This window comes from Oncorhynchus tshawytscha, unplaced genomic scaffold (genome assembly GCF_018296145.1).
Source record: "Oncorhynchus tshawytscha isolate Ot180627B unplaced genomic scaffold, Otsh_v2.0 Un_contig_447_pilon_pilon, whole genome shotgun sequence".
Classification (NCBI taxonomy): Eukaryota; Metazoa; Chordata; class Actinopteri; order Salmoniformes; family Salmonidae; genus Oncorhynchus; species Oncorhynchus tshawytscha.
Window position 1 is genome coordinate 537,501 of NW_024609818.1, and position 11,722 is coordinate 549,222.

Consider the following 11,722-nt stretch of genomic DNA (forward strand, 5'->3'; position numbering starts at 1 on the left):
GCCATATTCACCAGACACAGACAGAGGCTGGGCAAGACTGCCTTCCTACAGCTGAAGAGAGGAGAAGGAGGAGAGGAGCCTATATCTCTGGAGGAGCGTCTCAGCCGCATGGAGGAGCAGCTGAAAGAGGAGGAGGAGAGAGAAGAGGGAGAGGAGAAAGATAAGGCAGGCGAAGGGAACTCCCGCCCGCAGGCGCGATTGGAGAAGCAGGTGACGTTTTCCATCGATACGAGGAAGGGGGCTGAGAAAGGGGCGGATAAATGGGAGGGGCCTGAGCCGGGGGGAGGGGCTGTTCTAGGGGAGTATAATGAGGTGGTCCTGAAGCTGAGTGAGGCTCTGAGGTCACTACAGAACGACATGCAGAAACTGACCCAACAACAACAACAGCTAATGGGCAAGAAGACCACACTCAAACCCACACCTAAAACTACACCCAATACCACACCTAAAACTACACCCAAAACCACACCTAAAACTACACCCAAAACAACACCTAAAAGTACACCCAGGACACCACCCAGGACCCCCACTAAGAGTCCGACTAGAACCCCGACCAAGAGCATCAGTAAGGCGTGGGTGATTCCTGCAGGCTCCAAACCCCCCACCTCCACTACCTCCCCCTCTCGCAGGGCCCTCCCCCAGCTCTCCTCCACCCCTCCCAAAACCCCCACCTCCACTACCTCCCCCTCTCGCAGGGCCATCCCCCAGCTCTCCTCCAACCCTCCCAAAACCCCCATCTCCTCCTCCTGCCCTGCCCCACGCACAAAGATCCACTCCTCCTCCCCCGTAGCCCTAAGCACCACCCGCGCCCCTCCCAACCCCACCCCCGCCCATCTGAGTTGAAGTTCCCTCCTTCCACCCGTGTCCTCACCCCCCCGCAGCATGTGGACTCCCTCCCACACCTGCGACGCGTCTCCCCCAGCCAGTGCCAGGTCCAGACCTCCTCCTCTTTCCGTATCGGGGGCCCCTGCACCCCCCAGCCCCAGCCCGAGGAGAGTACCTCGGAGACGGGCTCCAGCGAGACGCAGTTCAGCCTGGAGCTGGAGGAGCAGGAGGGTTTAGGGGGAGGCCGGCCCGTGTTTCCCCAGCCCAGGAGAGGCCGTTCTGGGGGTGGCAGCAGCTCCGGAGCCCCCTCCGAGGGCTCCTTTGAGAGCGAGACCCTGTCGCTCTCGGCCGCTTACTGCGGAGGAGGGGAGGGAGGGAGAGGAGGAGGAGCAGGAGGAGGAGGAGGGAATCGTTGCAGCCTGATGGAGGTGTCATTGTCATCCCTGGGAGGGCAAGAGGGGGGCAGTGACGAGCCAACTGACACAGAAGGACAGGAGTTGTTCTCTGACTCCATGAGCGACCACACAGAACCTCCAACAGGAGAAACATTGGAACCTACGGAACCCACGGGAGAACCGAGGGAATCTACGGGGGATCAAATAGAACAGACACAGAACACAGAACTCCGAGAACCCTCAGTGGAACCCACAGAGCAGACGGAACCGGAGGCGAGAGGAGGGCTTGGATTCTTCTTCAAGGTGAGTCTGGCGGAGGGAGAGACAGAGAGAGAATAGTCCCTCCCAGAAACAAGCCCTAACTAACACTCTGCCCTCTAGGCCTTTAGATGTAGATAAGACAACGTTAATTGAAGTTCATCGTTTCATTATTGACTCATAAGGAAATAAAAGACGATGTGTTTCTAGTGGTAGCCAATAAAGTAATGACAATGTGTGTGTGTGTGTGTGTGTTTGTGGTGTGTGTGTGTGCGCAGGAGGAGGTGCGTTGTGAAGATGAGATGGCTCAGAGGAGAGCTGCTCTGTTGGGGAGACAGCAGAAAAGAGCAGAGGACCTGAAGAGGAGGAGACAGTGGAACGAACAGGAGAGAGAGAGCAGGTGACACACACAGACACACTCATCATCCACTCAGCAAATAAACATTCAGACACACAGACACACAGACAGACAGACAGACAGACAGACAGACAGACAGACAGACAGACAGACAGACAGACAGACAGACAGACAGACAGACAGACGGACAGACACACAGACAGACACACAGACAGACACACAGACACACTCATCATCCACTCAGCAAATAAACATTCAGACAGACAGACAGACAGACAGACAGACAGACAGACAGACAGACAGACAGACACTCATCATCCACAGCAAATAAACACAGACAGACACAGACACACAGACAGACACACAGACAGACAGACAGACAGACAGACAGACAGGCAGACAGACAGACAGACACACTCATCATCCACTCAGCAAATAAACATTCAGACACACAGACACACAGACAGACAGACAGACAGGCAGACAGACAGACAGACAGACAGACAGACACACAGACACACTCATCATCCACTCAGCAAATAAACACAGACACACAGATCATCCACCAGCAAATAAACATACAGATCCCCCTAACCCCCCCCTCTATCTTTCCTTTAGACCCCCCCCTCTGAGGAGGAGGAGCGAAGAGGCTCTCTCCCACAGACCCCTCCCCTGTCCTGCACCCCTCCCCCCGCCGCCGGTGTCCCCTCCCTCACCCCCCCGACCACGCCCAGTCGCCGTGGTGATTTCACGCGGAAGGAGTACGCCCACCGACAGCAGATACGCATCATGTCTGACCTGGATAAGGTGCTGCGTCAGAAACACACCAATCAGGGACGAGTCGCCGCCAAGAAGTCCCGCCCCCGACCTCGGAGCATGACCCGGGAGGAGTCACAGCTGTCCCGCAGCCCAGCCAAGAGCACTATGGGTAATGGAATTGTAACGATAGGGTGTCTGTTTGTGTGTGTTAGCCAGACACTCTACTGATCCCCTTTACAGTGTCTGGGACGGGGGGACGGAGGTGCAGGCTTTTGTTCCAGCCCAGCACTCTGATTGATGCTCTAGTCTTCTGCTGCTTTACTCTGCATAATCACAAGTTATCAATATACTGTACCCCCCCTCTCTCTCTTCCTCCTCCTCTCTCTCCCTCCTCCTCTCGATCCCTCCTTCTCTCTGTCTCTCGCTTTCTCTCTCTCTCTCTCCCCCTTCTCTCCCTTCTCTCGCTCTCTCTCTCTCTCTCCCTTCTTTTTTTCTCTCTCTCTCTCTCTCCCTTCTCCTCTCTCTCCCTCCTCCTCTCTCTCCCTTCTTCTCTCTCCCTCCTCCTCTCTCTCCCTCCTCTCTCTCTCCCTTCTCTCTCCCTTATCTCTCTCTTCTTCTTTCTCTCCCTTCTTCTCTCTCTCCCTCCTCTCCTTCCTCTCTCCCTCCTCTCTCCCTTCTGTTCTCTCTCTTCTTCTCTCTCTCCCTCCTCTTTCTGTCCTATCTCTCCCTCCTTCTCTCTCTCCCTCCTTCTCTCTCTCTCCTTCTCTCTCTCCCTCCTTCTCTCTCCAGGTTCTAAGTTGACTAAGGTGTACTCTCACTCCTCTCTCAACCTGGCTGCTATGGCTGACCACACCGTCCCTGACAACACCGTCCCTGACCACACCGTCCCTGACAACACTGTCCCTGACCACACCGTCCCTGACCACACCGTCCCTGACCCTAGCAAGAAACCATCCAGGTAACACACTTACGTCGCTCTCTTTCTCTCTGACCCTTTATCTCTCTCTCTCTCTCTCTCTCATTCTGTCTCTGTCTCTCCCTTTGTCTCTCTCTCGCTCATTCTGTCTCTCTCTCTCTCTCTCTCTCTCATTCTGTCTCTGTCTCCCTTTGTCTCTCTCTCTCTCTCATTCTGTCTCTCTCTCCCTTTGTCTCTCTCTGTCTCTCATTCTGTCTCTGTCTCTCCCTTTGTCTCTCTCTGTCTCTCATTCTGTCTCTGTCTCTCCCTTTGTCTCTCTCTGTCTCTCATTCTGTCTCTGTCTCTCCTTTTTGTCTCTGTCTCTCTTCTGTCTCTGTCTCTCCCTTTGTCTCTCTCTCTCTCTCTCTGTCTCTCATTCTGTCTCTGTCTCTCCCTTTGTCTCTCTCTGTCTCTCATTCTGTCTCTCTCTCCCTTTGTCTCTCTCTCTCTCTCTCTGTCTCTCATTCTGTCTCTGTCTCTCCCTTTGTCTCTCTCTGTCTCTCATTCTGTCTCTGTCTCTCCCTTTGTCTCTCTCTCTCTCTCTCTCTCTCTCTCTCTCATTCTGTCTCTCCCTTTGTCTCTCTCTGTCTCTCATTCTGTCTCTGTCTCTCCCTTTGTCTCTCTCTCTCTCTCTCTGTCTCTCATTCTGTCTCTGTCTCTCCCTTTGTCTCTCTCTCTCTCTCTCTCTGTCTCTCATTCTGTCTCTGTCTCTCCCTTTGTCTCTCTCTGTCTCTCATTCTGTCTCTCTCTCCCTTTGTCTCTCTCTCTCTCTCATTCTGTCTCTGTCTCTCCCTTTGTCTCTCTCTGTCTCTCATTCTGTCTCTCTCTCCCTTTGTCTCTCTCTCTCTCTCTCTCATTCTGTCTCTCTCTCCCTTTGTCTCTCTCTGTCTCTCATTCTGTCTCTGTCTCTCCCTTTGTCTCTCTCTGTCTCTCTGTCTCTCATTCTGTCTCTGTCTCTCCCTCTGTCTCTCCCTTTGTCTCTCTCTGTCTCTCTCTCTCTCATTCTGTCTCTCTCTCCCTTTGTCTCTCTCTGTCTCTCTCTCTCTCATTCTGTCTCTCTCTCCCTTTGTCTCTCTCTGTCTCTCTCTCTCTCATTCTGTCTCTGTCTCTCCCTTTGTCTCTCTCTGTCTCTCTCTCTCTCATTCTGTCTCTGTCTCTCCCTTTGTCTCTCTCTGTCTCTCTCTCTCTCATTCTGTCTCTGTCTCTCCCTTTGTCTCTCTCTGTCTCTCTCTCTCTCATTCTGTCTCTCTCTCCCTTTGTCTCTCTCTGTCTCTCATTCTGTCTCTGTCTCTCCCTTTGTCTCTCTCTGTCTCTCTGTCTCTCATTCTGTCTCTGTCTCTCCCTCTGTCTCTCTCTCTCTCTCTGTCTCTCATTCTGTCTCTGTCTCTCCCTTTGTCTCTCTCTGTCTCTCTCTGTCTCTGTCTCTCCCTTTGTCTCTCTCTCTCTCTCATTCTGTCTCTGTCTCTCCCTTTGTCTCTCTCTGTCTCTCATTCTGTCTCTCCCTTTGTCTCTCTCTGTCTCTCATTCTGTCTCTCTCTCCCTTTGTCTCTCTCTGTCTCTCATTCTGTCTCTGTCTCTCCCTTTGTCTCTCTCTGTCTCTCATTCTGTCTCTGTCTCTCTCTGTCTCTGTCTCTCCCTTTGTCTCTCTCTCTCTCATTCTGTCTCTGTCTCTCCCTTTGTCTCTCTCTGTCTCTCATTCTGTCTCTCTCTCCCTTTGTCTCTCTCTGTCTCTGTCTCTCTCTCTCTGTCTCTCATTCTGTCTCTGTCTCTCCCTTTGTCTCTCTCTGTCTCTCATTCTGTCTCTCTCTGTCTCTCATTCTGTCTCTGTCTCTCCCTTTGTCTCTCTCTGTCTCTCTCTGTCTCTGTCTCTCCCTTTGTCTCTCTCTCTCTCTCATTCTGTCTCTGTCTCTCCCTTTGTCTCTCTCTGTCTCTCATTCTGTCTCTCTCTCCCTTTGTCTCTCTCTGTCTCTCTCTCTCTCTCTGTCTCTCATTCTGTCTCTGTCTCTCCCTTTGTCTCTCTCTGTCTCTCATGCTGTCTCTGTCTCTCCCTTTGTCTCTCTCTGTCTCTCATTCTGTCTCTGTCTCTCCCTTTGTCTCTCTCTGTCTCTCATTCTGTCTCTGTCTCTCCCTTTGTCTCTCTCTGTCTCATTCTGTCTCTCTCTCTCCCTTTGTCTCTCTCTGTCTCTCATTCTGTCTCTGTCTCTCCCTTTGTCTCTCTCTGTCTCTCATTCTGTCTCTGTCTCTCCCTTTGTCTCTCTCTCGCTCATTCTGTCTCTCTCTCTCTCTCATGTCTGTCTCTGTCTCTCCCTTTGTCTCTCTCTGTCTCTCATTCTGTCTCTGTCTCTCCCTTTGTCTCTCTCTCGCTCATTCTGTCTCTCTCTCTCCCTTTGTCTCTCTCTGTCTCTCATTCTGTCTCTGTCTCTCCCTTTGTCTCTCTCTGTCTCTCATTCTGTCTCTGTCTCTCCCTTTGTCTCTCTCTCGCTCATTCTGTCTCTCTCTCTCTCTCATGCTGTCTCTGTCTCTCCCTTTGTCTCTCTCTGTCTCTCATTCTGTCTCTGTCTCTCCTTTGTCTCTCTCTGTCTCTCATTCTGTCTCTGTCTCTCCCTTTGTCTCTCTCTGTCTCTCATTCTGTCTCTGTCTCTCCCTTTGTCTCTCTCTGTCTCTCATTCTGTCTCTGTCTCTCATTCTGTCTCTGTCTCTCCTTTGTCTCTCTCTCGCTCATTCTGTCTCTCTCTCTCTCTCTCTCTCTCTCATTCTGTCTCTGTCTCTCCCTTTGTCTCTCTCTCTCTGTCTCTCATTCTGTCTCTGTCTCTCCCTTTGTCTCTCTCTCGCTCATTCTGTCTCTCTCTCTCTCTCTGTCTCTCATTCTGTCTCTGTCTCTCCCTTTGTCTCTCTCTCTGTCTCTCATTCTGTCTCTGTCTCTCCCTTTGTCTCTCTCTGTCTCTCATTCTGTCTCTGTCTCTCCCTTTGTCTCTCTCTGTCTCTCATTCGGTCTCTGTCTCTCCCTTTGTCTCTCTCTCGCTCATTCTGTCTCTCTCTCTCTCTCTCTCTCTCTCTCTCATTCTGTCTCTGTCTCTCCCTTTGTCTCTCTCTCTCTGTCTCTCATTCTGTCTCTGTCTCTCCCTTTGTCTCTCTCTCGCTCATTCTGTCTCTCTCTCTCTCTCTCTCATTCTGTCTCTGTCTCTCCCTTTGTCTCTCTCTGTCTCTCTCTCTCTCTCTCATTCTGTCTCTGTCTCTCCCTTTGTCTCTCTCTCTCTGTCTCTCATTCTGTCTCTGTCTCTCCCTTTGTCTCTCTGTCTCTCATTCTGTCTCTGTCTCTCCCTTTGTCTCTCTCTCGCTCATTCTGTCTCTGTCTCTCCCTTTGTCTCTCTCTCGCTCATTCTGTCTCTCTCTCTCTCTCTGTCTCATGCCTCTGTCTCTCCCTTTGTCTCTCTCTGTCTCTCATTCTGTCTCTGTCTCTCCCTTTGTCTCTCTCTCGCTCATTCTGTCTCTCTCTCTCATTCTGTCTCTGTCTCTCCCTTTGTCTCTCTCTCTCTGTCTCTCATTCTGTCTCTGTCTCTCCCTTTGTCTCTCTCTCTCTGTCTCTCATTCTGTCTCTGTCTCTCCCTTTGTCTCTCTCTCTCTGTCTCTCATTCTGTCTCTGTCTCTCCCTTTGTCTCTCTCTCTCTCTCTCTCTCATTCTGTCTCTGTCTCTCCCTTTGTTTGTCTCTCATTCTGTCTCTGTCTCTCATTCTGTCTCTGTCTCTCCCTTTGTCTCTCTCTCTCATTCTGTCTCTCTTTGTCTCTGTCTCTCTTCTGTCTCTCTCTCTCTCATTCTGTCTCTGTCTCTCCCTTTGTCTCTCTCATTCTGTCTCTGTCTCTCCCTTTGTCTCTCTCTCTCTCTGGTATATTCATCCAGGGTAACAAAAAAGGCCACCTGAGTTATTCACAAATACCATACAAGTGAAAACAACAATTCATTTAAAACAGAATGGGCGGGGCCATAATGTGGGGGGCCATAATATGGGCGGGGGCCACAAAAAAATAATCATGAGGGGCCTCAATGTGCTCATCTGGTAACCACATCCATCCAAGATTTTTAAATGGGCATGGGTGGGGGCCACTAAAAAACTAATCATGAGGGGCCTCACTTGCTCGCTCATCTGCGTAACCATCCATCCATCCAAGATTTTTAAATGTTAAATCTAATTCCCTGCAATTCTAAAAATTTTGCCATGGGTGGCCACTAGACTTAGCAATCTAAAAACATTAGCTTTTTTTAAATAGGATATCTAAGTTAAACTGAAAAACACAATCATTGGTACATAGCTGGCCACTAGACTAACTTAGCCTAAAAACATGATTGACACAAGTGTACATAGCTGGCCACTAGACTAACTTAGCAATCTAAAAACATCTAGCTGACATGGGCTAATTGAGTACATAGCTGGCCACTAGACTAACTTAGCAATCTAAAAACATCTAGCTGACATGGGCTAATTGAGTACATAGCTGGCCACTAGACTAAAAAATCTAGCAATCTAAAAACATCTCTAGCTGACATGGGCTAATTGAGTACATAGCTGGCCACTAGACTAACTTAGCAATCTAAAAACATCTAGCTGACATGGGCTAATTGAGTACATAGCTGGCCACTAGACTAACTTAGCAATCTAAAAACATCTAGCTGACATGGGCTAATTGAGTACATAGCTGGCCACTAGACTAACTTAGCAATCTAAAAACATCTAGCTGACATGGGCTAATTGAGTACATAGCTGGCCACTAGACTAACTTAGCAATCTAAAAACATCTAGCTGACATGGGCTAATTGAGTACATAGCTGGCCACTAGACTAACTTAGCAATCTAAAAACATCTAGCTGACATGGGCTAATTGAGTACATAGCTGGCCACTAGACTAACTTAGCAATCTAAAAACATCTAGCTGACATGGGCTAATTGAGTACATAGCTGGCCACTAGACTAACTTAGCAATCTAAAAACATCTAGCTGACATGGGCTAATTGAGTACATAGCTGGCCACTAGACTAACTTAGCAATCTAAAAACATCTAGCTGACATGGGCTAATTGAGTACATAGCTGGCCACTAGACTAACTTAGCAATCTAAAAACATCTAGCTGACATGGGCTAATTGAGTACATAGCTGGCCACTAGACTAACTTAGCAATCTAAAAACATCTAGCTGACATGGGCTAATTGAGTACATAGCTGGCCACTAGACTAACTTAGCAATCTAAAAACATCTAGCTGACATGGGCTAATTGAGTACATAGCTGGCCACTAGACTAACTTAGCAATCTAAAAACATCTAGCTGACATGGGCTAATTGAGTACATAGCTGGCCACTAGACTAACTTAGCAATCTAAAAACATCTAGCTGACATGGGCTAATTGAGTACATAGCTGGCCACTAGACTAACTTAGCAATCTAAAAACATCTAGCTGACATGGGCTAATTGAGTACATAGCTGGCCACTAGACTAACTTAGCAATCTAAAAACATCTAGCTGACATGGGCTAATTGAGTACATAGCTGGCCACTAGACTAACTTAGCAATCTAAAAACATCTAGCTGACATGGGCTATTGAGTACATAGCTGGCCACTAGACTAACTTAGCAATCTAAAAACATCTAGCTGACATGGGCTAATTCAGTGACTGCTCACGTAACAAGAGAAAAACAGCTGATGCACCAATCACATTTCAGAACTACACCTTCAGTATTCTACTAACTCTTACCCTTCCTCTCTTCCAGCCGCCCTGATTCGCCCTCACGTCTGATGTCACCGAGCCGACTGGCCAATCAGAACGGAGACAAGGACTGGGAGATCGGCTCCAATGGCTCCTCCCCTTCCATCCCAGAATACACCGGTACGACGTGATAGGAAATGGAATGATGTCAAAGAATTGTCCTGTTATAAAACTGTTGTACCCTAAATCTAAATTTGCTTTGTGTGTGTGTTGTGTGTATGTGTGTGTGTGTGTGTGTGTGTGTGTGTGTGTGTGTGTGTGTGTGTGTGTGTGTGTGTGTGTGTGTGTGTGCGCGTGTGCGTGCGTGTGTGTTTCCCAGGGCCCAAACTGTTCAAGGAGCCGAGCTTCAAGTCCAATAAGTTCATCATCCACAATGCTCTGTCTCGCTGCTGTCTGGCTGGCAAGGTCAACGAGACTCAGAAGAACAAGATGGTGGAGGTGGGATGTCCTTGTATTTAACCCACATAGGGCTTTATACACACACAGTACTAACTAACCAGACCTGACTTCAAAGGAGTTTTCTTTGAAATACTGCTCAAAAGTGCACAAGTGCACACACACACACACACACACACACTGACAGACCACACACACACACACACACACACACACACACACACACACACACACACACACACACACACACACACACACTGAAGACCAGTTTTCTTCCACACAAACATTGTTTTCTCTCCCCCCACCAGGAGATGGAGAAGAGTCCAGCCAACCACTTCCTGATTCTGTTCCGTGATTCCAACTGTCAGTTCCGAGCCGTCTACACCATGAGCCCCGAGACTGATGAGCTCATCCGATTGGCCGGGGTGGGCCCGCGTGTTGTAAGCCCCGCCCTGGTGGAGTCCATCTATAAGTACAGCTCCGACAGGAAACAGTTCAGCTGTATCCCGTCCAAGACCATGTCCATGAGTGTCGACGCCTTCACCTTACCAGGACACCTGTGGCACAGCAAGAGGCCTGGCAAGCCTAAATAACCATGTATATACATACATACATACCTGTGGCACAGCAAGAGGCCTGGCAAGCCTAAATAACCATGTATATACTGTATATACATACAGGAATGGATACACACACACACAAACACACACAAACACACACAAACAACTGAATTACTGTTTGTCCTGCATGGGACACACTACCCCTCTCGCCCTTCTCATCGGACCTACTGACTGTTGACGAGGTGCTTTCTCTCCCCTGTATGTGCATGGAAATGGAACAGTCCAACTATCCACCCTTATGGAGATGGCTCTAAGACTCGTCCACACGCGGGGGATGCTGAAGACCAGTTGTTGTTGTAAAAATGACCTTTTCAATCTTAAATGGCTACACTACACAGAAACAAACTACACAAAAAGTGTATCTTTCTCTTTTTTTAGTTAAAACGTTCTCCTGTAAATGTCTGAGGTACAAAATGATTGTTTCTCTGATACCCATAAACCCTTTGGCCTTATGTTCTGTTCTGTTCACTACTAGCTGAAAGGCTGGAGGCATGCTGATAGCCATTGTGTAGGTTGACTAACGTTTTCTGTTTTATAACACGAACACAATCCTTCTAATGCCTTCTGGCCAACGACTGGCAGACGCAGGACTTTTATGATCCTGCAAACCGGAAGACCTGTTCTTTAATGTGAATAGGAGAAAAGAACAGGAGATGTGTGTTCACCAAATAGCACAAAAATCAAAGCCATCACTGGCAGACTAAGGCCTAGATTCAATCCGATTCTGCACTATAGCTCGACTGAAATTTAAAAGCACTGTTCCCGCATTCGCCAAGACTGCATTCTCGACAAACGCTGAATACGTTGGCCAAATCGGAAATGACCTTTAAATTTCAATCGCGCTATAAGGCAGATGTTCTGCGCTATAGATTGAATCCCCAATCTGCCATAACTGATCTGTACAAAGACGCTGCAGCGTGGACATGTGGTCTCACAGTGACTTGGACAGGAGCTCACCGGGACTGAGTACCGAACGGAACCTCAAATGTTCTACTGCTTGACTTGGACAGGAGCTCACCGGGACTGAGTACCGAACGGAACCTCAAATGTTCTACTGCTTGACTTGGACAGGAGCTCACCGGGACTGAGTACCGAACGGAACCTCAAATGTTCTACTGCTTGACTTGGACAGGAGCTCACCGGGACTCAAACGGAACCTCAAATGTTCTACTGCTTGACTTGGACAGGAGCTCACCGGGACTGAGTACCGAACGGAACCTCAAATGTTCTACTGCTTGACTTGGACAGGAGCTCACCGGGACTGAGTACCGAACGGAACCTCAAATGTTCTACTGCTTGACTTGGACAGGAGCTCACCTGGGACTGAGTACCGAACGGAACCTCAAATGTTCTACTGCTTGACTTGGACAGGAGCTCACCGGGACTGAGTACCGAACGGAA

The 11,722-nt window shown here is 49.0% G+C and overlaps 1 protein-coding gene across 1 annotated transcript in view; it reads left to right on the forward strand.

Moving 5' to 3' along the window:
- LOC112236998 (calmodulin-regulated spectrin-associated protein 3) overlaps window positions 1-11,361 on the forward strand; it is a 28,315-nt gene extending 16,954 nt beyond the window's left edge. Inside the window, exons 11-19 of the mRNA XM_042318873.1 lie at window positions 1-828; window positions 882-1,152; window positions 1,276-1,523; window positions 1,780-1,878; window positions 2,455-2,764; window positions 3,385-3,553; window positions 9,310-9,425; window positions 9,625-9,743; window positions 10,010-11,361. The exon at window positions 1-828 is cut by the window's left edge and continues 946 nt beyond it. Coding sequence (XP_042174807.1) covers window positions 1-828; window positions 882-1,152; window positions 1,276-1,523; window positions 1,780-1,878; window positions 2,455-2,764; window positions 3,385-3,553; window positions 9,310-9,425; window positions 9,625-9,743; window positions 10,010-10,294 — 2,445 coding nt within the window. The 3' untranslated portion in view covers window positions 10,295-11,361. The remainder of the gene's footprint in view (window positions 829-881; window positions 1,153-1,275; window positions 1,524-1,779; window positions 1,879-2,454; window positions 2,765-3,384; window positions 3,554-9,309; window positions 9,426-9,624; window positions 9,744-10,009) is intronic.
- Window positions 11,362-11,722: the final 361 nt, after the last annotated feature.